A 27,881-nucleotide genomic window follows, 5' to 3' on the forward strand; every position below is an offset into this window, starting at 1 on the left:
TGAGCATTTATAAACAGTTTTATTATTGGTGTCATTCAAATAAATAAAGTCAGTCTCCCAATAAATTACACACAGATATTCATATGAAATGGAACTGAAACTTTATTTTCCAATTTTTATTCAAGTAGAATAAATGAATATGGCTCCACTGGTTTTCTATGATGTAATGTGAAACCTGAAACAGTGACTTTGACTGATAATTTACTTTGAATTTTTTCTTCCCTTTTACATTTTCTTCCTCTTGATGAGTCTGTTGTCCAACTCAATACAATTTCTGTGTGTAAAAGACAGTTTTCTGTGTTTCATCTGTATTTCATTGTTCTCTTTCATATTGTTTCACTCTTATCATTTGTGTATATATGCAAGAAAACTAAACCTGTATCTTTGGAGTCTGAAAACTAGCTTACATGTTTAAATTTAAAAAAGCAGAATAAATTTGACAGGACAGAAACCAAAAGTGGCTTTTCTGAGTTCATTTTGTATTGAAGCTGCCTGAAAAATCATTGGGAGAGCACACACAAACTAGAAAGAAGTCAAAACTGGTAAACTTAAAGACAAGTTCAATCCCAAAAACTTGTGAGAAAAAGAGAAGCTTAAGTATTTACGCAGCTCAAAGTAACCAAAGTAAAGTAACCCCCAAAGAAAAGACAAAATATATCAAAACAAAAAGAGGTGTGGACATTAGATTGTACCGACAGGTATTGAAAAATTGTTGAGAAATTAATGGTTCTTTTGAGAAACATCTGTCATGTAACTCAAACAATGTAAAGTTGTTATGCTAAGTAAAGTCAGTAAGTAAAGTCTAAAGCCCTACAAATGATTTTTTCTGTGTCCCTGTAGCTGAAGCTGATAGGTTGGAGGCTTTCAATATTAATACGTTTAATATGATACCAACATAACACATAACCATGAATATGAATTGTGAACCGGTACACAGGGCAAATTGGGGTTTGACCTGCTATGTTTGAGGTTTTTGCCTCAAGTGCAACTATTCAGAGCATACAAAACAATTATAATCTCTTCAGCTCCTGCTTCATTAGTCCTGCATTTGTTGTGTGTATCAGTGGCTGCTCTGCTTTCTCAAACAGTTTTGTGTTCAATCTAATATGAAGTGATGAGTTTCCATGTTAAAGTCCCGGTAGAGAGCAGTCGACAAATACAATTTCCTGTTGGAGAAGCATTGAACCAGAGTCCTGGCCTGTGGAATCAAAAGGGACAGGCATGTTGACATAGGAAGCAGAAAACACATCAACAGACTTGAACATCTGTCTCATTGGTTCCAAAACAAACCACTCACAAAGAACAGGAGGATCAGAGAAAGGAAGACAGGGTAACATTTTAGTCAAGTAAGACGTGGCAAGAAACAGAACATACTGAATACTCGCTCCTATGAGTCTAACTATTAATATATACACTAATGTGTCAAAGCATAGTGTTCATAAGAAGTCACAACAGTTTCCACCGCTCATCAAAACCACATCTAATACTGTATATCTGCACCACCTCAGTGAAGACAAGGTCCACCATGGTCATGTGTTGTGCAGTGGAGGAAGAAAGTGATGCCAGAGAGGGCTGAACACCTGATCAGGTGTTTCTCAGACTGAGTCCAGTTTCCTGTCCAGACAATGCCAAATAATCTCAGACCCTCTTCTCCTGATGCTGAATAGGTGGGGTTCCCAGACGGACCACTCAACTTGTGGTCAGATCAGATTGTGGTGGTGGTTCAAGCGTCTCTGCAACTTCTCCCAGGTCATCCAGCAACTCTGTGAACGCTGGCCGTCTGAAGGATTCCACCTTAGATTGGAGAAAAGACAGTGGCTCTGTGAGGATATGTCTGCTTCTGGGCTTATTGGTATGTCATTCATACATTCATATATTCATTCAAAGGAAGAAATATTCAGATTCTTTATTCAAGTAAAAGTGGCAATACCACAAATCTTACTTAAGTAGAAATACAAGAATTAATTACTTTAACATTAATATACTTTACTTAAACTCAAAATAAAAAATAAAAACACTTAATGTGACTGTTATATAGTATCTGAGTATCACATTATTATTACATTTATTACAATAATATGTTGTTATTGTTGTTATTATTGTATTAATATGTAAGTAGCATTTTGATGTTGTCACTTTGACCAGTTTGCAATAATAAAGTAACTGTTACATTACATGTAGTGGAGTAAAAAGTACAGTATTTCTCTGAAACATACTTAAAGTGTGTATGGATAAACTAGTACAACTACCTCAAAATACATGGTTACTTTTCTCTGTGGTTGGTCATTTCCAACATTTCAATCACTTGTAATATTTTGAAGACATGCAGACATGTTAATATGCAGTATATTCATTGATCTCAGGTACTGGCATTATGCAGATAAATCCTATGTAATGCACTTCCCTCCGGGCGTTCCTTATATATTGCGTTCACAAGAATGTTAAGTCACTGTGACCTTTGACCTTTGACCACCAAAATCTAATAACTTTATCTTTGAGTCCAAGTGAATGTTTGTGCTAAATTTGAAGAAAGTCTTACAAGGCAGGTGGGCTTGATATATCACATTCAAGAGGAAAAAAATGTGTCTTGAACGGCTATGTTTTGATTTTGTTTTATATTTGCACTTTCCATAAAATTGTGATTGGTTATTATGATAATTTGGTCACTAAATTAATATGAACATTTAACTGAGTGATCAGATGCCAGGGTAGTAGGATATTTACTGAACAAGTGCATTCATGACAGTTTTTAGGAGTCAGTGTGTTATTATATTTATTATACATGATGAGGATAGGCCAGACATAGACAGAGAAAAATCTATTGTAGGACACCTGAGCATGGCTTGTGGCAATCAGCAGAATTTAATAATACACAATACTCATATAATAATAAATAGGAGGAGTTTCAGTTTCTGTTGTTTATATTGTAAAGAACATAAAGGAACATCTCTCTGTATTTCACTTGGAATAACCCATCTAATAGCAAGATAAAATTATAATTAAACTGCTCACTGATACATAATTACTTTTATTTCTAATAGCTTTCTTAATTTGTCTACACACAATAAAAAGAGTAGTCTTATTGATTTTATTTGATATTGCAATGCCATAACCTTGTTTTTGTGTTAATGTGTTTCCATGTTTCCGTTTCTATTAACCTGGGAATATATATTCCCATTCTGCTTGCAGGAATTTTTTCACATACATTTGCACTGCACTGAAACTGAAAAACTGAGGCCTATGCAAATGAAATTTTGTTCTATGTACACTTGCTGCATACTGAATGACAATTAACGTCTGTCTGAGTCTAAGTCTAACCTACCATACAGCAGCTGGCTGCTAACTCCAGGAGACGCTCAGGACAGTCGGTCACCAGCCCCCTGAACATATTCACATCTAGTCCGTAGTCCTGAAATACATTAACATCAACAGTTGGCTTAGCACTACAGTGTGGGCATACTATAGCACACATTTTTTGCTAGGCACTTACAAAGCACTGTGTCTTGTATAACACATCTGGGCACTGTAAGTGGAACAATGAACATTTGTGTCTCTTTCAGCTTTGAATAAGCTGCTAACAACACATATTATGATAACATATGCTTTTATTCACAGGCTGTTTCAAAGAAGAACACTCATTTGTGTTGGCTCGTACATGATATGTAAGGTGGGATTTTTTTTTAGGTTAATACTAAAAATTAAAAACAGCTAAGGACTGATAATGCTAACATATACTATAACTTTTGTACATGTTATTAGTTCCATGTCCTTAAATAAAGTCTGTTTTAAAGGAATAGTCAAACATTTTGGGAAATTGGCTTTTTTAAAATAAGAAAGGAGGGGTAATATCATCTACTAATGAAATGATGAATCAGTTATTTACACATACATAATCAACCACAATGTTGGTCTGTGCTAAAATATTCATAACTCAAGGTTAATTTACTATTGTTTACTGGAACGTTCAACCATAACAACCAGACCGTAAGATCAAAATATCCCCTACTGCAGGTCATGTGACTCACAAGCAAGTTCTACTTGCTGGAATATGGTCTAACACTGCAAAAAAAAATCCAGTGAGTGAAAAGCTTGAAAATGGATCACTGCAGGAAAAAAAAACACCTTTGGCTTTCAAATGAGGGTAGGATTACACATTCATTTGTATTTTAAGGGTGTTTTTGTCAGCAGAAAAATGTCATTTGTTGATACACAAAAGTCTCTTCCAGTCAAACAATTTATTAGCATATGATCGTACTGAAAACAATTTGTTATTTTTGCTGTGAGAGTAAATGATTTTTGACTGCTCTCCCTTCACAAACAGCCTGATGTGAAGTGAGTTCTGCTGTGATAATGGGTTTCTCATTGAGCTCTACCTGTGTTCTGGGTAGTATCTCCGGGTCAGCAGGAATCCTGGCCAGGATTTCACAGAGCACAATGCCAAAGGAGAAAACATCCACCTAAAACAAGTGAAATAAGATGCATCAATTTAGGTTGATATAAAAAATTGCCAACTTAATGTGGCTGAGGGGCTTGTGTGTCCTGGTGATCCTAAAAGCTGTGTTATCAGGGTCAGTGGCCCCATGGTAGGATCTCTCAAGACAAACTGATCCCAGGTGAGGGACCAGACTAAGAACGATCAATAGACCCCAATGAGACATCAAAATCTCTGACTGACTGACAGCTGAGTGCAAAGCGATAGGGATAAGAGTCAGCACCCCCAAGTCTGAGGCCATGGTTTTCTGCTAGAAAACACTGGACTGGGGGAGAGTTGCTGCCACAAGTGAAGTAGCTCAAGTATCTTGGGGTCTTGTTCATAAGTGTTAGAAATTGACAAGCAGATTGGTGAGGAGTTCAAACATACTGAAAGTATTCAGTAAGTATTCAGACTCCTTGACTTTTTTAATATTTCATCAAGTTACAATTAAGTTCCTTATGCTTATCAAATTCCTCATCAATGTACATTGAAAACCCCATGATGAGAGAGCGAAAACAGAATTTTATAAATTTTTGCTAACTTATTAAAAAGGGAAAAACTGATATGTCACATTGACAAACAGTATTCAAATCCTTTGCTGTGACACTTGAGATTTAGCTCAGATTCATCCTATTTCTCTTGATCATCTTTGAGATGTTTCTACACCTTTATTGGAGTCCACTTGCAGTAAGTTTAACTGATTAGACTGATTTGGAAAGGCACACAAGTCTCACAGCTAACAATGCCTATCAGAGCAAAAACCAAGCCATGAGGTTGAAGAGCTCAGAGACAGGATTGCATTGAGGCACAGATCCAAGGATGCCTACAAAAAAATTTCTGCTGCATTGAAGGTTCCCAAGAGCACAGCGGCCTCCATAATTCTTACATAGAGGGAGTGTGTAACAACTAGGACTCTTCCTAGAACTGGTCACTAGGCCAAACTGAACAAATGGGGAAGAAGGGCTTGATATCAGAGATGACCAAGAACCTGATGGTCACTCTGACTAAGCACCTTAGATCTTGTGTGGAGATGGCAAAAACTTCAGGAAGGACAGCAACATAAAATGTGAAAAAAGTGGAGGGGTCTGAATACTTTCCGACTGCACTGTGCCTCATTTTCTGTCAACCGCATTGGATATCTGAAATATTTGCAATATTTACAACAAATTATGTCAACACACTCTACAGTTAATATGTATCTATAATCTGTGTGTATACTAAAAACAGTAGTTTATCCACTACCTTGCGGTCATATGGCTCCCCTCGGAGCATCTCAGGGGCCATCCAAAAGGCTGAGCCCACCAGTGAGAGCTTCCTGCCAGGATCTTTAACTGGCTGCTCCACCACCTCCCTGGCCAGGCCAAAATCTGTCACCAGGGCCTCCCTTCCCCGAGATGTCACCCGGATCAGACAGTTCTGAAGAAACACAAGCAGGAATAACAACAAAAGAATAAATGCACATATTAATGCAACTGCAATGTAATATTTTGTCAGCAGATGGCAGTGTAAGGTTGACATCTGAAAAAAAGCAGTCACCATCAACAGTTTCTTTTGTTTTTAATATTATGGCCTTCCATTGAGTGTGCCTGTGTTCCCTGGAGCAAAGTCAACATCCAGCTACCAGACAAACAAGTCTCCACTTATCAATAGGCTCAAAGGGATCTGCTTTCAGCACGTTTCCTGCACACTAAATAATTTACCCACACCACATGTGAAGAGACTTTGTACACAGATGAGACTCAGTTTGGCTGCCTGTGTGGTATAGGTAGCTCCATCACCCTGACTGGCTATCAGATTTTTAATTAAACATTTCTGTGAAAAAATGAAAACTCATGGTTCACTGAGTTTACAGGCAAAAAGCTGGAGGTGTGATGAGAGGCAGACAGTGGGAGAGCTGTAGTTGCATAACAACAGTGGGTGGCCTGAAATGTTTGTATGAGTGTCTAGTGTGTATCGTATATGCGGGATGTTGATGCATGTGTATAAATCTGTATGTATAGACAGAGCTTTGTTAGTGACTGCACAGAAAAAACATGTCTGATATTAAAAGAAAAAGAAAATGAAATGCAATTTGTGTGTTTGCATGTCTACAAATCTTGTGAGTTTCTGTTTCTGTTTGTATAAGTCTGTGTGTGTGGGTGTGTGTGTGTGTGTGTGTGTGTGTGTGTGTGTGTGTGTGTGTCCGTGACTGGGTGTGTGTGGAAGTTGAGTCTCTTAGCATCTGGCTCCCATTGCACCAGAAGCCTTTTCCTTCCAGTAGCCTGTCATTACAAAGCTCTCCTGGGAAAAAATTAGGACCCAGACTTCACCTCTAAATTTAGCCTGGGCTCCTCATCTCTCTGCCAAGCAAAGTAATAGTTTTGGGAACAAAAATGGAAAGTTCTTGTAGATACACAGAGCATCAATTAAAGGGGCCTCTGTTTCAGAGCTTTGAGTTTCACATGTCCAGACATTGTGCTGGACATGTGGGCGACTTAATCCCAGCGCAACTTTTTAGGCCGGGGCAAAACTGGCATGGTATTCAAAAGAAACAAAACTACAAATTCCTGCTTTTTGGATCATAATTATGTTCATGTTTGTGGGTGTTCATATTATAATCATTGCAACTTTAGGGACCATTTTGTTACAGTACATGATGATGCCATACTACAGACAAAGAGACCTCCAGAAATATGTAAAATGCTTTTTTTGTTGTTGTTTTTTTCTTGTTAATTCATGGAAACTTGGATTGTGTTTATCTTTTCATCATTTTCATCAAGGACATCAAAGCATGAGTCATGACGTCATGTCTGGACTGGCCTCTCTTCCACTAGCTTCTCTGTCTCACAGAAGATGGTTCCTGGTGAAGTGGGCTCACAAGGAAGTAAGGAAGTCAAGTTGGCAAGGTTGGATAAGTATTTCAATACTTTGCCTCTCCTTATTTTACTATGACAATGTACACTGGCACTCAGTTGATTTTCCTATGGGACAAGGCCAAAGCATTTGGTAGTTAAACCGATTTCAAACAAACCACAAATTACTATTGTTGGGAAAAAATATGTCTTGGAAGGAACTCTCTTAAACAATGGTCTGTAGTTTTTGTCACTGGCTGGTTGCATGCTATTCACCTATCACAGACCATGCTCAGCAGCCAAAAGTTCATTGCACCCTACTCACTGGATGTTTTAGGTTACATATCAGTAAAGGTTTAATCTTTGCAATTATTAATAATACCAAGAAATATAGACTCTAACGGTGCACTTCAAGGTACTGAAATGTTTTCAAATTCTCAATCTGTCTCCGTGGTCTATCTTAGTTATTGAGCTGTGGTGGACAAGTATCAGCTACAGTGCATGACATGTCTGTGGTGGCAGACTGGAGAACTGGTTGTGATAGCAGGTGATGAAAGATGAACCTGAATGACCCCTGTTGGGACACTAGACTAATGTAGGTCAGAGTGAGACAGTGACTGAGGGTCTTACCTTTGAGTTGAGGTCTCTGTGGTAAATGTTCTTGTAGTGCAGGTAGATCATTCCTCTGCTTATGTCACAGGCCAGGTCCACCTTCTCTCTCCAGCACAGGGGAACATCTTTCCTGGCCAGAAGCTCTTCCAGACAGCCACCATTTACATACTGAAACAGCCAACAAACACCAGGTTATACAGTGTGTGAAAATGAAAGACTCATCAAAATAAGTAGAAATTCACTTAATAAAAGTAAATGGAAATTAAAATTCAAATAGCAGAAGAGTAATAAGGCTTTTGTTAAGGGTATGAAGTTGATGCAGGTGAACATGTAATTTCTTCTGTACAATCTCATTACTCTGAAGTAATAACTATCCCCACCTTTATGACCTGAAATCAGAGAGACCTGAGATCTAAGATCACTGCAAATACTGCTGGACCCAGGTCAAACTATACAATAAACACTTGACTCAACTTGCTCACCATTTCATTATTACTATCAGCCCACATATTCTGTTTTTCCACACTCAGAAAAAAGCCAGCCTGGGAACATACACAGTCACAATGACTCAAGCAAAACAAGAAAAAAAGGAGTTGGATTCACCTCTAAGATCGGATAGAGTTTGTCTTCTTTGACACAGATTCCCAGATATCTAGAATGAGAGGATATACATGTGTTATTACTTTTTCATAAACTTTATTATTAAAATTGAGTTTCTAAAGAAAATCTGTTGATGTAGTATATATTTCAATAACTTTTTATGCTTTTTATAGTGTAAATTTCTTATGTATACAGTATATTTTTATTTTGTTTATTAAGTCATGTTAATCATGACAGTTATCTCTTCACAAAACATTTTACAAATCAGAGGACTTTTGACTATGTGATAAACCTCAGCTAATAGACACCATATATTGAACATAACAAAATATGGTGATGTAGTCCTTAAATAAAGCAAAGGACAGTGAAATCATTTATATTTCTTGTTCTCATGAAAAGAGCAAAACCAAAATATATTAATCTATTTCTCAATATTTACTTTTGCAACCACAATCAGGGTGCACAATCATTGGTTCCTACTAAAGACCTACATCAATCAACAGTTCCAATGCCAATGTTTTATTTAGAATTTTGTTTTATTAAAAGCTCAGTAATTTACTTAAACAGCTGTAGTTCTAATCAAATGTTATTCAAAATGGGGGAGCCAGTGGATTAATCCACATTTGATGTAGAATTGTTGGGTGTCTGAAGTGCCCTGAGTTAAGCTCTGTTGTGAATCAGTGCTATATAAATTAAAATTGACTTGATTTGATGCTCTTGTGAATATGATATTGGTGTGTGGGATTGAGTCAAAATAAACTACAGAATGTGTGATCATGATAATAAAATCAGTGAGACAAACCACTGTAAAGGTAAAATGTGCTACATACATACGGTGTCCTTAAGTTATTGTCTTCACAACCATGATTACACATACACAGTAGTCCAGGAATATAATAAATAACAAGCATTCAATTGTTTAATGCAGGTTTAAAAATATAACAAATTTAACAACAATACAGAGTGATCTGTCCCTTTTCTGTTGTAGATTTTTCTAAACCAATCCATCTATGTTATTTAGAAAGCATTTACTTGATCACAGTTTATTATCAAAGCTGAACTTTTTAAAGAACAATTGTGCAATAGTATTAGATCCTGAGAACAATGACTTCAACATCATTTACATACACTGTGCATTTGCCTTTGGTTGGTGTGTACCAGGTACTAACAGTATGACCTCAGCAGATACAAAAAGCTACACTCTGATAAACTTACTGCCATGACCTTGGTACATGGCTAAAATAAGATTGCTTAGGCAAACATTATGTCTGCCTGACCTCACACCTTATGTAACTGCTGTAGATGACAGGGCCTGTGTTAAATAGCACCAAGGTCTCATTTCATTAGTGTTGACTGCAGCTGCAGTAGGGCAATGCTTCGGTTATGTTACAGGCACCAAACTAAATACAGTTAGTTAACACTCTACTTGCCAACAATTTGAGTTTTTTTAACCAGTTTCTGTTACATTTCTGAATTTTAAAGCTGTTATAATCCCTATTCTTTACATAAACAATGGTTCAATTGACTATAAAGGGGTCAATTGTAGTGATGAACCCACAGAGACTTATCACCTGACTCTCCTGTTTTGGTATCACTGTGCTCTTCCACTTAAGTTTCAGTCACATTGTTTTCATTGGAAAACTTCTGATAAATCCACTCTACACTACCTATTCAGTGCCAGCCATCAGGCAGACAAATTTAGCTAAATAGCCATGGAACCTGTGAATAATCTCACACTTAAAGATATTTTTCTCAGGAGTTGAGGGAGACTAAAACAGAGCTAAAACAGAGTGAATCTGGTGGACAAAAACCCAACTCCAAATGAATTATGATGTTATTATGTATCTGTTCAATATGTAAATAAAGAATTTGCTAGTACATTTGAAAAATCAACTTTAAATCACGTAACCAGAATGTTGTGTTTTTTAACTCATATTGCTGCCCCCACGTGGCCAAAAAATAAAAAATAAAAACATACATTTTTGCTGACCCCTGTATGATTTCTAATTTATTTTCTTCCTATTCTAAATTCTACTATTCTATACTAAAGCCTTTGGTTTCTATTCATTTCCATATTCATAAAAATGTATGAACCATAGTATAATTATTTAGTGTAGTTTAAGTAAGTACAAACATGTTAAGAGGTATTTCCATTTTAAAGCTCTGTAACTGTGGTAGCCATAAATACTGCTACCACACTACAGACTGTGAAGTTGAGATGTAGAGAAAAAAAGAGAGAGTGTGATGTGTGGGAGGGTGTAGAGCCTGCAGAGACAGAGAAGAGAGACTGAATGTTTTGTGAGGGAAATCCTCAAGCAGTTTCTTTTGCTTAAGGAGAATTTAACCAGTTAGACATGTATAAAGTATATTTTCATTTTGTTTATTAAGTCATGTTAATCATGACAGTTATCTCTTCACAAAACATTTTACAAATCAGAGGATTTTTGACTATGTGATAAACCTCAGCTAATAGACACCATATATTGAACATAACAAAATATGATGATGTAGTCCTTAAATAAAGCAAAGGACAGTGAAATCATTTATATTTCTTGTCTCTCAATAATTTCCATAAACAGCTGTAGTTTTTATCAAATATTACTCATAACGGGGAGCCAGTTCATTTGTTGAGGACTATTTCCACATTTGATGTGGAATTGTTGGGTCTCTGAAGTGCCCAGAGATAACCTCTGTTGTGAATAGTGACTGAATGTTTTGTGAAGGAAATCCCCAAGCAGTTTATTTTGCTTTAGGGGAATTTAACCAATTAAAAAAATCACAAGGGCTTCAGTAAGAACAGGGAAATTACCTGACAATGTTGGGGTGGGAGAGTTTCTGTAGCAGGCTTATCTCTCGCACGATGCTGTCTTGGTCAACGTCGTTCTTGTAGATCTTGACCACCATCACCTTCCGATTGGTGTTGTGCATCACCTGAAGGACATTCGCAGCCATTAATAGCAGAGACAGAGGAAGCAGAAGTAGTAACAGCAAGTTGTAGCAGTGATGATGGGGAGGCAAGTAGAGATACAGTGGAGACAGTGTTACAGCAGTTTTTAAACTTAATTCTGAAGGTGCACATTTACAGTATTTGCACATTCAATTTATGTATTGATTTCTATTTATTTTACATCAGTCCATAATCAGAGAGCAAAACCTAACTTTCTGAGTTTCACTCAATCTGGACACATCAAAGCTCTGACTTTCCCATCCTGTGGCCTCTTTCTAACTCATTTAATCATGGACAAAGCCTAAATGTATGACAATCAGCTCTTCCTGTAGCTCTGTTCCTGCACTGATTTCACATTAGGAGTTATGTAAGGTCTCAGCTGGGGATGAGCATTGCGCCCCCATGGTCTCCAAAGCTGGTGGGCCAATCATGGAATGGCAAGAATGTCCCAATTAGTGGCTTGAAACAAAGCAGGCTTTGATGGCAGCTCACACGTAGGCTAGCAGCAAGGCAAAATGGAGAGAAGACAGAAGAAATACCTTATAGACTTTGGAGAAAAAGCCGCTTCCGATTAGCTCAGCGGTAAAGTTTTCCCAGAATTCCAGTTTGCGGACGGCGGTGCGGAGCTTCTGCCAGCGGTCCACATGGTAGTACTTGTCTGAAGACTCACCGTACAGGGTAGGACTGGTGGGCTCTGAGGACACATCTACATCACACATCCTGGAGATGTCCACTGGGAAAGTAGAGACATGTAATAATAATATAATTAACAATAATAAACCACCTTATGTATACATGCTATGCACACACACACACACACAGGTTAGATAGACTAAGTAGAAAATATGGGCCCAAAAATACAACCTCAATGCAACAAAAATGAATAGACCTGTGACCATTGCAGCAAAAGTGATTACACCTATGATTTCCAGTTAAGGCTACTTGCATGAACAAAGTTATAAAATAACCCATGAACACCACAGCTTTCTCAGCTTTGACTTGGATTGTGTCTAATGCAACATGGCTCCACATGGTAAGTAACTGCCTGAGCAAGATTGCAAGACTTCATAAAAATGGGAGAGAGTACAAGAGCATCAGTAGGCTACCTAAAGTAAGCTGAAACACAGTTGCAGCAGTATTTAGGGGGTAAAGGAAGAGCCATATTACCAATAACAGAAATCATCGTCGTCATCCTCAAAAAATGCAGCCAAACACAATTAGCTATTTATGCAAACTTGCACTGAAAAAGTGACGGCTCAGTGCTTCTGACTTGGCCAAAGGGTTACCTATGGAAACTGGTGTGTTTCTACATATAAAATATGTACCACTACCATCACCACCCCAGTTTTTTAAACCAACCTTTTTAAACTGATGGGACGATGAGGTGCAACACTGAGTGAAAAATATTCCAGATTTAATCTGATGAAGGGCTAACTGGACCAGACCATCATGTATTAATGTGATTGACTTTGATTCACTCAGATTATAAGCTCATAATCTTACTAAAAAATGACAGGCACTGACGAGCGCCAACTCGCAACACATTAGATTCAGTGTTTTGTTGTTTCGTGCTGCTTTCTTGGACATATGTGCAGAAGTGGTGTTTTTTAATTGCTATGTCATTATACTGATGTTTTTGCTGCTTCAAGGTACTCTGCATAGCCTGTGTTTCTGTTTTGATAAATCTGTTGTGTTGCCGTCTTCTGTGATGTCTCTTTTTAGCCACTTGGCTAATACTAGCACATTTACAGACTGCTGATTAATTTGTGTTGTCCGACAAATAAATAGAAATGAAATGACATACATTCATATTTATATTCTATATCTACATTGATATATATGTATATACAGGCATATGCAGCATCAGCCCAACAATATTTAAAATATATTCATTTCACCCTAAAGCTAAGCTGATCAACACAAAATACTGTATGACAACCCAAAGGGCAATTTATGCATTTAATGGTATGAAAGAAACCCTGGATGAAAGAGAAGCTCACAAAGGGTCTAATTTCACTCTCCCCCTTACTAGCTGCACAGATGAGGGAAAGTGCCTCCACTTCACAGACTGAAACAAAGACGGTGAATAATGTGAGACTTAAAACAGAGGTAGGACCAATGGATAACAGGGTTGGTCATTGAACACAAACACTGTCCACAGTGGTCAAGTGAGATGTTTGTCCTAATTGGACGCAATGTTATGCTCACATTTCTAAAAAGGGCTAATACACAACATAACTTGTGTAAGACATGAACAAGACTTATAGTAAATGTACAGTGAAGGTAGATTTTTGTGATCGAGGGAACCTTTGATCATTTTTTGTTATATGTATAATAATTCTCACTCAGTTTTTTGTATGTCATTCTCTTTCCTGTCATCTACAGCATATTTTACTGCACACACATTATGCCAGTAAATGATATACACTCACCATAAGGAAGGCTGCAGTAACTTAGATAAACTCTCTTTACTACTATGGTGAGCAGAAAAGCATCTCAGAATGCACAGCACATCAAATCTTGGGCCGATGGACTACAACAGCAGAAGACCATGTTGGGTTGCACTCGTGTCAGCCACAAACAGTGCAGTGGACACAGGCTCACCAAAACTGGACAGCTGAAGACTGGAAAATGTGATATGAATCTCAATTTCTGCTGAGGTATTCAGATGGTAGGGTCAGAATTTGGCATCAACAACATAAATCCATGGACCCAACCCACCTTGTATCAACAGTCCAGGCTGCTAGTGGTGGTGAAATGGTGTGGGGAACGCTCTGTCCCTACATCCTTGCCCTATACCCTATCTCTGATTGGTCAGAAGAGTGTGGCTCACTCAAAAACTAGAGGGAAACATCTCTGTTCTGCTGCCAGGCTGTTCAACGAGCCTGGGTCACAGGCACCTCTCTACAATAAAATATGTTATGGAGCATATTTCAGCTAATGAAAAATATTAGTAAAAATGACAAACTCTACTGCTTTGAATAGTAGAAATTTTACTCCTTTCCAAAATATTTCTTTTACATTGGAATAACAGGACACTAATAATGACACTATTCTGGAGTAGTAAAGACCTATGCAGTGCAGCATTCATAAAATCTGGATTCAAATATTTTTGTTCCTTGTGTAAAAATGACCTAAAACTATTTGACTCATTGATTTTATGCTTTATTGAGATTTGTTGTCATGACTGGCAAATGGCAACACTAATTATCACCTGTAACTGTAACTGTAAATACAATAAGGAAACATTTTCATAAATTGAAAAGCCTATTAGAATATAGCTTAAAACATCTAACAGTGCAACCTGTTGACTTTTATGGAGGGGAAGCAGTGTAGTGTAGTAGTGTAGTTTAGTGCAGGAATAGTCTGACATTTTTGGAAATACACTTGTTGTATCAATACCACAAAATGTCTGTATGGTAAATGTAAAGCTCCAGCCAGCCGCTAGTTAGCTTAGCTTAGCATAAAGACTGGACACAGAGGGAAACACCTAATTTTGCTCTGCCTAAAGGGTAACAAAGTCCACCTTTAAATTTCACTAATTAAATTGTACCCCCATCACCAGCTGTCTATATCGCCATTGTTATTGCACAGGTATGACTGATATGAGTCTTTTTGGTTCTCAGCAAGAAAGCGAGAATGCCTTTGAACAACCACAGTAAAACAGCATCTATAGTGGATGCAGGACAGGAATAGCTGCTTGTATTCAATAATAATAAATATTCAATAAAGAATTCCAAAATTCTGAAGACACTGCAGGATCCCAGACAACAGCTAATCCCCAATCTTCTATCAAATCTTCTTCCAATCCTCTATCTAAATTATTCAGCAAGTACAACATGTATATCAGAAACACTGGATAAATCAAACACAAAATGCACTGTAATCTGGCCTGGCATCATCAGTTCACTTAGGCAGAATATCTTTTCATTGCAAGAGATCCAGAGGAGCAACAGATGCCAATCAAAAGATGCTGATCAAGCTGCCATTATTTAACTGTTTTCAGTGTGGCTGGGCTTTAAGAACAGTGTTGAAACTTGCTCTCTGCTCCTCACAGAGGGTGTAGTCCTGACCTAATTTCAGCCACAGAGGACCGGTGTGACAACACTGAAGGTCAGAGTTTGTTTTTTCCATGACAACAGCCTCTCTTGCCTTTACAGTGACGCTGGTGGAAAGCACACACTGACACGCAAACACAATTGGCATGGTTTCATCAATCAAGCTGGGGGAATCAACTTCAGCTATTCAGGCTGCTTTTGTTCACTCGGCTCTGGACTAAACAATCGCTGTACTTTCAGCTCCAACACTGTCAGAGGAAAATGCTTACAGTGCAGCCCTATCATCTAGCTGCCACTCTACTGTCTGCTGTCTGATTCCTTCACCACTCCTTCCTTTCTGCACTGCAGAAAATAGCAGCACACACTAACTCCCCACTTTGGGAGCTAAAAAGTTAAGTTAAAAAGTTAAACATCCAAACTACCATAGGTTTTACACACAGAGGGCACTGGGGCTGAAAGATTTCAGGGAAAATATCTAATTGCGATTTTTCTGACAGATATTGCGATTTGATTTGAAATACAATTTCTGAAAGTCAACTTTAAGTCCAGGATTCTTTATGGAGATAACTGAAATATTAACTGCTCTATGTGTTAATCCAAGGATAAGAATGAAAATATACAAATCGATGCATTTATAACAAAAAATCTTGTATCTCACATTTCTCAGAATCTGTCAGTTGTTTTTGACTGCTGAGGATGGATATGCTGCAGTTTGTCTCCCATCCTTTTGCACTCTCCATTTTCTGTATTCCACAGTTAATTTCCCACTTTGTCTGCTCCTCTTGGCTGATGTGTTGTTAGCTCTTACAGAAGATGATTCTCAACCAGCTCAATCTTTGTGTTTTTCACACGTATGGAAAGTTACACAAGCAACATGCAGGAAATTTGCCTGTTTGTGCTGAAGGGCACTTATCACAATCCACTGTGAGTTTGACCTATGTCTGACCACACACAGCGTCAACAGGAATATCAGGGCTAGCCATTGCCACGCTGACGTCTTCACAGCTGATAAGGAATGCCACCTATGAATGTATCACAGTAAAAATCTGTTCACACCAAAGAGAGATTTTTCCCCAAAGCTTCGTCTCTCCACACAAGGACTCTCTCTGAGGATTTTTTTTGAAGATCATGCGGGGATGTGATGTTAGCTCAAAGAGGAGGGTATGTATGTTTGTGTATTTATACATTTAAGACCAGACTTGTCACCTTGTCACCTTCCAAACAAGAGAGCTTCACGTCATTAGGTGATGTCAAGGCGGTGACTCACTCATGATACACTACCTTCCACAAGGTTGTACACTGCTTAAAACCACTAAAAGTATCCAAACACACACACACACACACACACACACACACACAGACATCTGGATAATTTGTGGTTGCACTCCAAAAAAAGCAAAACTGGAAATTGATTAATGGCAACAAAGTCTTGAGATAGGATTGTAGTTTAGGTGGATAACAGCATCTTTAGTGACTTCAGGCATAGAGTATGCAATTGCACAATAGCAGAGCATGAACCTACCACTATCAGCCCTCCAGTAATTACATTTTTGGCTACAGCCTAATCAAATTAAACCCGAGCCATTAAACTGGCCTGTGCCAAGCCACAGTAGCTGTTAATTGCTTCATGGATTTTCCAAACCGAGGTGAGGGTCGCCTTAAAGCCACAGCAGCCTAAGAGCTTTGCCTTGGTCTGCAGGTTTCTGAAGGCAGAGATGGAAGGAAGGGATCAGTGATCAGATCAATTAGGAATGGCCAGAGCTCCATAACACATAGCTGTGGCTCTCCATTGGCGTCAACCACATTTGGTGGTGGATGTGGTATTGATGAATTATGCCACTGCTGCAGAACATAAACTATTTATGTGCAGAATACAGTGCTTCTTTTATTTCCCATTTATTTTTGAGTTACTATCACTCTTAGGGTAGGATGCTGTTCACATTTGAACCAATACAGTACCAGTACCATACTGGTGCAGTTTTATTTCATTTTAAATACAGTACTCCTTATTTGTAGTCTACTTTCCTGATGTAAAGACCACATTTCCCCACAGGAACTGGCACCATTGTTTATGTATCACCTTCATTTTACTGTCATGATCTTCCATGACAACAGCAGTGCACTATAAGCATTTTCATACAGATGGAAATATATCTTTAAATATATATATATATATATATATATATATATATATATATATATATATATATATATGTGCTGACATGGGCTTGGAGGTGGTGCAACAGCTTCAACAAGCTATATATCATGACACATGACATTACATAGGTGAAGTCATTTGGTACGCTAGACCATCATGCTGATGTCATCCAAAAATCATGCTGCATACTTTGTTTTTTTTTTTTAATTTGGGTGTTTAAAAATAGCAGTCCTCATGCTCTGTGCTACCAGCCTGAGGCAGTGCCCTGCAGTATGTGCAGGGATCCATGAGAGATACCACTGCCGATCAATCACTTTAAATCCATTCCTAACTAATGCGATATTGATATTTTGATTGCCAAGTACTCTCTAACAAATAAATACCTGAACAACATATACAGCTCCATTGCTTCACGTGCTGGCATGTTGCCTGCAATCCTTCTCCTTCCCTACATCTCTTGCTTCTTTACCTACAGCTATCCCTTCCTAACCCTCTGCTGCTGCTTCAGCTGTCACAGCACCACTGGTTGAAGTCTGGAAATACCCAAAACAAAGTGATCAAAGTGATAAGTGATCAGATTTGTCAAACTGTTCAAAGTTCCGCTGTTGTTTTGTTAATACCTCTGGGCCAGACTGTGCTTGCGCCTCCACAGGACGAACCCTTTTGAGGCTTTGAAAATATTTTTTCAATATTCATCTCATTCTGAGTGTGCACAGAGATGACGGGTTATTCACAGATGGGTTAAAGTGTTTGTGAGAGTGCAGCCAGGGCAAGGAGGGCCTGAGTGAATCAATGTGCTGCACGTCAATGCTGACATTGTGCCACAAATAAATTAATGTATGGGAAGCATGCCAGTCTAATATGTGAAGGAGATCAAAGCAAAGTTCCTGTATTTCCACAGAACTCATGAGGTTAATGTTCTGTAATTTAGAGGTGAGGAAGCAAAACTTCATTTTGGACAATGCATGAGGCATGACAGAGGCCCAAAGGTAATTCAATCACTGCTCACAGTGACTGACTTACTGCATGTGGTTAGAAAGGCTGCTGCTATAATAACCAATAAACCACTGTGGCATACTGTAATAAGCCTACATTCATTTAAAATCAGTGTTCAAATATATTAAAAACCACAAAACTGTTTAGTGCAATTACCAGTGTATTGAACCTAGAAATCTTTCTATAAAGATAGAAATCAGTGCAACATAATGCTATTAGCTATTTCATATCTGGATGTGTACAAACATTCATCAAATCTGGCGAACAGTGTTCACTGGAGGATATGTTTTGCTCAGTTATGGAAAAAAAAGGATTATCTTTCTTGTCAACTGCTACTTTTGCAAAACATACACAGAAACCATGGCAACACAGACAGAGAGTACACTGTTGATGATGTTGAGATCACAGCAGAGAAAATGACAACGACAATGTCAACCATGGTCAGGCAGACAAGCTCCATGAGTTTCTTCAAAACTCCACCACTAGTCATGTGCCAAACTGCATCTCACAGACATAGAGCATAAATATCTGAGGACATATTCAACCAACGACCCCAAGGAACGCAGGACACACAAGGCATCAGTGATGCACATGCAAAGCGTAATTAAAAGCAAGTATATCAGTGACCTTAGATGAGAGGATCAGTACCACTCATGTCTGTATGGCCAACATGAAACTGTTCACCTGTTACAGTAGCTGACTTTGAAAAGATAGTTGTTAGTTAGTTAGCTTTAGAGGTCTTACCACTGATAACTTCATATTTATTGCACAGACATGAAAGTGGTTCAACCTGCCATTTCAATGATGAAGAATATTATTTTCCATTTTGTTTTCTGCTGTAATTATTACAAGGGACAATGGAATGTATTGTTTGGTATAATAAAAACAAAAACTGTTTTTGATAAATGCACAAAGACTGATTTGACTATTTTCTTATAAAACATTTAATTTAGCGAGTTACTTACAGAAAGTCTGGAAGATGAGGAAAAATGCTTTTTATTGAGTAGGGTTTTAGCTTTTTTTTCCTTCTTCAATTCAGCTAATAATATATTTGAAATTTTAAATATGTTATTAAAACTTCAAAGTGAAGAATTTGTTGATACAATGCTTCACATTAAAAAAATACATTTTCTTCTCAGGTGGATTTTGCTGTAACCAACAAGACATGGAAATGGATTTCTACTGTCAGAATAGGAGAGTCAGTGGTTAGTGAAGCATTATTCTCAGAGATTTCATGAGTGTGTTAACATTTGGTTTGCATATAAACTGAATCTGGGCCTGGACCTGCAGCTGTAAATTTGTCCCACTTAAAATGCTGCTTAACAGAGCTAATTCATCTTCAGTTCAGCATGATGCTCGACGTGCAGATGTTTCTTGCAAATTTCATTTACCTAGCAGTTAATGAAATCACTCTATAAATACATGTCACAGATTCATGTTCACAGCGGTCATTCAGCCAGTTCATGAATGAGTTGAACAATCCCCTGTCACTTCTTCTGTTTCTTCCTCTCCACTGACCTCACTCTATCTTCATTTACTGTGCCTAAGCTCAAATTACAGGTCCCAGGTTGTTTTCCTTACCTGGAGAGTGACCACCTGTCACCTCCTGCTAACTCACAGTCTGGTTTTCTTTGTCTGTTTATGCTGGAACATCTAAGTCTCAAACCAAACACACAGTATAATTTAGAGAACAAATAACAAATAGTAAACCCGCTTTACAGATTTGATTGCACAACACAAGTCATAACCATCATGAGAATGGAAACACTCTCAGATACGAGAGAAAGCTGTTACTGTGGTCATGACTGTAATGTGCTCTGCCCTGCGGTAAACCACCTAATACCATGGAGATGTAGTAATGTGGTTATTGTTGCAGTCCCAGCACCAAGCTGGAAGAAGACAAAAGAGTTATGAACACAGTGACTCGGGTGATCTCTTAGACCTGATGTGCTAAGGGACTGGACCAGAATCATTAGATAGTGGAGGGGGGTTGAGCATTAATGTCCTATGAGGAACATAAATGTGTGCACCGTATTTCATGGGAATTCATCCAACAGTTGTGGAGACATTTGACTCAAAACCACAAATGATGGAAAAGTCAGATATTCACCAAAGGCATTAATCCACTAGAAACGATCAATGTCAGTACAAAGTGTTGTTCCAGTCCATTTGCAGATGTAGAGATCTGTCACTCTTTAAGTGAAAACTTTGCCTTGCTGGTGTCACAAGATGAAATATGAAGGGATCATCAGAAGTACAGTGAATGTCTGTAATATATAATGTATAATTCCACTGGCAATCAATCTAAAGGATGTTGAGATATTAAAGTCTGGACCAAAGTGGTCAACTGACATACTGACATTGCCATCATTAGGGCTAATAAAAAAAGACAGTGGCTGTGATGTTTGGAAAACAGGATGCACAACTTTGTTGTATCTGCCATAATTTTGGCAACTTCACTTCTAATGTGTGATGAATTGCAGTTATTGTTACTATTGTTCCATGAACATTAGTAAGGTTTAAACAAGAGCGCACCATCTTTAATTCTTTATGCACCTGCACTGATGCATTGATGTTAGTCATATGTGCATGTCATCAAAGTCTAGCAGCCATAACATGTTCACACCTATTAGACACAAGACACTAAACATCAGCCCTTGATGCCCTATGTCCACTTTAAATATCCACTGGGCCCCTTCACTGGCACATATGACAAAAGAGCAAAAGAGACCAAGTATTTACTGTATGGAGCTGCAGGTTGGGGATGATGATGACAACTGGAGAGTCTATGCATGGTATTCAAACATATTTTATCCCACAACAGAGTGGCACCCTGACTGCTTGTGGAAACACTGTCAGATAATTTATTCTATATTTTTTTCTGCAAGGAAAAATCCTATTTGAGAACAACATGCAACTTGTAGAGATAGCTGAGTGGGCTTGAGACACAGTGTTGGAGGTCAGACAAAATGTGCAAACACCACAATGCATTTCTACAATCTATAACCCACCACCACTAACAAGACTGAACTCATTCAGTGTCCGAGCCAACCCCCAGTGTCTGTCAAGGTCAAGCTATGTAGAAAAAATGTGGACATACAACCAAAGTAACCTGAGCAGATGGAACAGTAACCTGTGGTAGCCAAGTATTATTGTCTATGTGTTCCTGATTATTAGATCACAGTCAAAGCATTCTTTTAAAATTTGACTCACCTGGATAAAAACAATAACACATGTGACTCATGAAAACATTAACTTAATGCTTAAAAATGTAAAAACAAAATAATGTTAAGTAGTTTAAAAAAGTGATTTTTAGAAGTTGATAGGTTACAGAAAAGAATGAGATATAATTAAGAGAGAAACTAGGGGAATTCATTAAGTACTCTAATGCATTAACTCTAATACATTAAGTAACAAAGTGGGCCACATTTCTGTCCATCTTTAATCTCATCTGCTCTTGGGTTTATACAGATGAATACATTAGAGGTTATAGTGGTCATTTTACCTGGTGTATAGTAGGGATCTCAGAGGGTTGGTGTTAGATTCCAACGCTCAGGAGCTCATTCTAAGGGAAGTCTGTTTACCCATTAATATGTGCTTTCTCACCTTAACCTGAACCTAATATTATCTCTAACCCACACCAGTTGAGTTTTATAATGCTTAATTGACATCAACCTTACCCTAACCAGTTATCTTTCTCAGTTAAATAATGTTCACCCACCTCCAAGCCATCAGCAGCTGTCTCTAGTTGTCAGTAAGAATGATTCACATGATTGAGTGAATAATGTAGCCAGTTGTGGTGGCTGTAGCAGTTCAAAGGAGACTGACTGGTCAGAATTCCTCTCCTCTCCCCTCTCCTTCTTACATACTGTATGATTCACTTACAAAGCTCTGCTTAAGAAAATTGCGCAGCGTTGGTTGAGCACATCCTTGAGTCAGTGAACACACACATACACACCCACCTATGTTTTTCTGTCTCACAACTTGTAAAGTGAAACTGCGAGCCTGAAAATGAAGGCAGAATGTGCAAAGCAGAGTTTTCAGGCAGAAACATTCAGGCACAAGTTTAATATTAAGATTATAGATACAAAACTCTGCTTTCAAACACACTGTCTTGACCAGTATTATACTCCACAGTCCTCAGTGAGGGACAGAGATAGACGACACAGATGGCTTGCTAAAAAAGGCCTTTCAAAGGCTTGCTGCAACCTACACAGCCAAACATGAACCTTGTAGCTAAGTAACCAAGCTTCCCAAGCATGTAACAGTAAGAGTGTGAAGGTAAATAAAAAGTCGGTAAATTAGACCATGAACCAGTGTTCATTAAAATGCAGCCACCAAAGCTAAAAAACATTTCTTTGTAATTAACACCTGCTGGATATTAATTACTATCAAATGTATTTTCGGATATACTTAATTTGACCCAGGCTAAAAGGCTAAACAATATTATGGACTACTGATCTGGATCATTACATGTAATAAATAAAATCACACAAACCAGAGGTCACTAGAAACAATCTTCCATTTACAGGTGGTTCTTGATATCAAATGGAAACTGTCAGATGCAGGTGTTTGTTTTAGCCTAGGATCAATACAGCCTGACTGCTTTTGTACCACTGCTTGGACTGCATTTCTAAAACAAACAGCATTAGAAACAATAGCAACAATCTATCTATCTCAGTATAGAGCCCCAAAGTGTTCAATAAAAATAAATAATTACAAAATAAGGAATCAATAAGAATGAGTTCAATTTGGTTTAATATTAGAAAGCTTCATTTAGAAGCTCATTTTCACTGCTGTTTTTATTTCTTGGTGGCATATTTCTCAATAACACTTTCATTTGTCATGCCATTTTTTATTTTATTCTGTCACTTTGCATGACAGTGGTGTTGTAACCACCTGCTCACCTTTCAGCCAATCATGTGTTTCCTGTTTCCATGTTGCTCAGAAATAGACACACAACTCTGAGGAGAGCAAAAAGACAGAGAGTCTTTCTTCTAGGCTGCTCTAACCAACAAGAACTACTGAACACTGCTAACACTGGCTCCTCAATTTGCCGGTAAGTAATGAATCGAGCTAGTTATAGCCTGGAGTTACAATATTTCACAAACTGATGGTTCATTTTACACAGTTTTCATGATCACTTATTTTATAATGTCATTGTTGATTGAACACTTCGGGATTCCATGTGTACCAGTTGAAAAGCCCAAAATAGATTCTCTGAACAAGAGGACATTTGTAAAAAGTAAAGAGGAAACAAGACAATGCTGGATTTAACACATGGATGTGAGACACTGACATCAAGCAATGCAGCACTGCACACACCTTCACCTTCCATCAAGTCAACCAACAAGGTTGTGGTTTCTCAGTTGGGTGTCAGATTATTTTTGAGCAGGTCTACATATACAGTTAAAAGTCATGAAAATCACCTCTGCTTTTCAAACACATGATTTATGAAATGTATGCATTTACTGTCAGAAATGCATTGTAAACATCATGAAGAAGAGTTGAAAAAGTATTTGAATCTCTCAGTACTTACTCCATTGATTTAATAAGCTATTCATATGCATCTCGTGGATGATGGAACAAAGTCAGAGGTCTCTGTGCAGAAACTGAGGAGGAACCACATACATGCGACAGCAAATAAGCAAAAACACAGACACAGGACAACACATATGGACTGTTAAGCAAGCAGCACTGAAAAATGTCATGAAGCCTGACTTGCAGACAATAAAATAATGATGACGTGATCCTCTCCTGTTAAAATATATACCATACTAAGGTAACCATACAGAGACTGCACTAACACTTTTTTTCCCCATGTGGCAGTGGTTCCCAACCTTAAAAATCTGAAAAGAAGTCCACAGAATTTTGTGAAGCCTCACGCTGTGAATAGGTTTGGACGCCTACAGAATCACATGGATGTTTTTAAGAATTGCAACTAAGTTACATATTATGAGGGACATTTTACAGTGGAAAAAAAAAACTACTTGTCGTTCTACAAACCTACTTTGGCATTTCTGTAGTAGGTTTCTTGCTATTTATCGAAAAATACACTCTGATACCAATATATCAATAATTTATCAGTTAATCTATTGGCATGGCTAAGTAACACAAATTTGTTTGGATATATGCTACACAATAAAATATCCACTAAAGTATTAGAGCACCGCTACTAGATATTTTTGCATTAAAAACAGGTCATGTTTACTGTGATAGTGAACAAATAGTTATCATCTGACCGCAATTCCATTCAGCTCTACAAAGTTTTTTTCATTTGGTTTTACAATCCACAGGTTTAATCTTTTGACTGACTCTCGCTCTTCTCAGCTGTTTTCAGGGGAAAAACTAGCTGGTGAACACAGTATTTAGTGGTTCAAGAGCCAAAGTCTTCTCAGGAATTGGTAGAGACCAAACCAGAGCTAAAAGAGTAAGAGTACTGGATTTAGATTTGTCAGGTCACCAGCGACACAGCTCCTGTGTCTGCAAAATGTCTTCACAACTTTATGATGCATATGCCAGTGTTATCATCATGACTTTGCATAGCTGTTGTATTGCTGTCATAAACCATTTCCAATTTAAAGAGTCTGGGTCTCTGGCTAAAATATCCTCACACAGATGATCCTGTGTGAGGTTCTGTAGCTTTTTTCCAAGGAATTTACACTATGACTGGGCACAGCCATCTTTGCAACATACAGTTGTCATAATAGATGACGTCAGTCACATGGATGCCTTGTCCCAGCCCTAACCAACTTTTCTTTTCTTTTTTATTGCACTTCCTCGAAAGTTCACCTGTGAAATCTTAAGATGATCAAATGAGCTATTATTTGAGAAGATCCAAAGACAGTGTAATGGCAAATTTCATTATCTTTATCTGTAACCATTTGTGACGTCTAGACCATTTGCTTGTTTGCATTCCCATTGGGATGTGGATTCTGTGGGATGCCCCAGGTGTGAAAGATCACCCCAGGCGTGGGGTGCCACTTCCAGTGGCAGACAAAGGGGTGCCAAGGAACAACAAAGATCAAGGATCCTTTATTCCCCTTTAGGGGTATTCCTCAGGTATAAAGGTCTAGATGTCCCTATGTTCAGGGTCTTTTGCCATCTCCTGACCGCTCGGGTGGTGACTGACCTTTTTCTTGCAAGGAAAATAAAACTTTGTCGGCCGGCAGAAGTCTCTATTTCATTCTTCACCAGCAGCTGAGAAAATTTCCACGACAACAGACAGACAGACAGAGATTCCTCCATTTATAGTTAGAATTCTTTTGGGGACTCTTCAGATGTGGTGAGAGGATTCAATGGCATTTTATTAAATGAATCCAGTTAATAATCCACTTATCCAACTGGAATCCTTTCAAATCCCTTACGGAATCTTTTTTAAATAGCTTCTTTGTGGGGAGTGAAGACATCTGTTAATTTTTATTGTTTTTTTTTTTTTTGTTGTTTGTTTGTTTTTTTTTGTTTTGTTTTGTTTTTTTTAAATGTCCCGACCCTCAGGTTGAGAACCACTGCATCTCTGTCTATTGGAGTCGATAGTACGCTTGTGCTGACTCCTCTAAGCCTTGTGTACCTGGCGTTGTAATATCTCTAATGTCTTTTGGCTATTTAATTAATTGATTAATTAATAGTAAATTTAGCGTATATGCATCCGCATTTACTTTCAGGTCTACAATTTCTCTAAGCAGACTGGAGATATTGCATTACTCAGATGGACATCCTATGTGGTTCGTTAGTTTTGTAGCAGACGGTTTAAAAGTTTATGCAAACACAGAAGCTAGTAAGACCGACAATAGTTTACTTACATTCAGCCCCAGCGTCGCTGAGGGTAAAAGACGGCTCAGTTTTACAGTCCTGATGAAGTATTACGCATCATACATCCGTTCTAGTTTGCTGTGTGTTCAGGAAGCCTCGGTTGTTTCACACTTTTCTCTCCTGCAGCGTTCAGACGGTGAGTTTAGTTTCCTGCTTCTCACTTCGCTGGGGATGTAGTGGTGAAAGAAGCCTCGCAAATGCAAATGCATGTTTTATAGGTTGTCTTAGAAACCAGCTTCACTAGCACGTCGGTGGATGTAACTCCACCCACGAAGAGGAGGAGGGGCGGGGCTGAGCAGCGGACAGACTCTCATTACCGCATCTCAAATCTCCTTGCTCCCTAGGGTGACCCGGAAACCATACTGCTCTCATGAAGGTGCTGTTACGAGGAGGCTACCTGGAGGAGACATGAGCAAAGATACAGACCATGAGACCATCATTTTAACAAACCGATACACCAGGTGTGGACACCTATACTGGGATAAATGAGAGATTCAATGTAGCTGTAATATCACCGCCAATTTTAGATTTTAATTGTGTTCTTCTTTATTAACATGATTAGATCTGTGTTAACTGTAGGTCTGAACTTTCATCAGAAAGATTTTCCTTTTCATCTTTGGTCATTTTCCCATTTTTCTCATTTAACCTGTATCACTGATGATTCTACAGTCAGATTGATGAAGAGTCTGTTAAACAGTAAACATTTGAAACACTTGCATCACGTAAAAATTATATTTTGACTTGAAATATTTCATTTTCACTTTCCCGAAAACATGTGCCACTAAATAATTTCTAAAAATTCCTCATAAATCACATAATGGATTTACAGACGGTGGAGAGTAGACACAAGTGAGAGAAATGAGGAGACATTTTAAGGTAATGAGAAGTATATATATAAACCTGAAAAACTGACAGAGAAACAGGATCCATCCATAAGGTCAGTAAATGGTTTGGAAATGATTTGACCTTTTGGCATTCCCAGTCACCAGACCTCAACCCAGTTGAACACCTATGGGAGATTTTGGACCAATGTGTTAGACCGAGCTCTCCACTATCATCATCAAAACACCAACTGAGGAAATATCTTCTGGAAGAATGGTGTCCCATCCCTCCTGTAGAGTCCCAGAGACGTTTCTCTCTGTTCTCATGGCTCAAGGTGATGTTAATTTGTCATCTGTCTATGTACAATATGGATGGATGCTTGGATGTTTATTTATTTAAATATCTAGCTATTTCTGAACCCTTTGAATCCTGTCAGGCCCCAAGTTAAGTAAAAAGCTCATAATACCTGCACATTCTTTATAATAGTCCAAACATTAGTGCATAATGCCTCACAATGACCATGTGAAATAAAGTGCAGCCTCTTTTGAAAACTGTTTGTGCTGATCAGAAG

General features: G+C 38.1%; 1 protein-coding gene across 3 annotated transcripts; it reads right to left on the reverse strand.

Annotated features, from left to right (window-relative positions):
- zgc:162952 (PKc_LIMK_like_unk domain-containing protein) lies at positions 1-26,822 on the reverse strand. Of its 3 annotated transcripts, XM_018669551.2 has the most exons (10): positions 26,479-26,816; positions 24,216-24,288; positions 12,004-12,197; positions 11,327-11,448; positions 8,521-8,569; positions 7,936-8,085; positions 5,717-5,890; positions 4,374-4,457; positions 3,323-3,409; positions 1-1,794 (listed from the first exon to the last, which is right to left on the reverse strand). In XM_018669551.2, the coding sequence occupies exons 2-10, from the start codon at positions 24,244-24,246 to the stop codon at positions 1,690-1,692; spliced, it is 996 nt and encodes a 331-aa protein (XP_018525067.1). In that variant the 5' UTR covers positions 24,247-24,288; positions 26,479-26,816; the 3' UTR covers positions 1-1,689. The 3 variants fall into 3 exon arrangements, with proteins under 3 accessions (XP_018525067.1, XP_018525069.1, XP_018525068.1); XM_018669553.2 differs by lacking the exon at positions 3,323-3,409 and having other exon boundaries at positions 26,479-26,822; XM_018669552.2 differs by lacking the exon at positions 24,216-24,288 and having other exon boundaries at positions 26,479-26,813.
- Between the last annotated feature and the right edge of the window lie 1,059 nt (positions 26,823-27,881).

The sequence above is a fragment of the Lates calcarifer genome, linkage group LG13 (genome assembly GCF_001640805.2).
Source record: "Lates calcarifer isolate ASB-BC8 linkage group LG13, TLL_Latcal_v3, whole genome shotgun sequence".
In the NCBI taxonomy this organism is placed as follows: domain Eukaryota; kingdom Metazoa; phylum Chordata; class Actinopteri; family Centropomidae; genus Lates; species Lates calcarifer.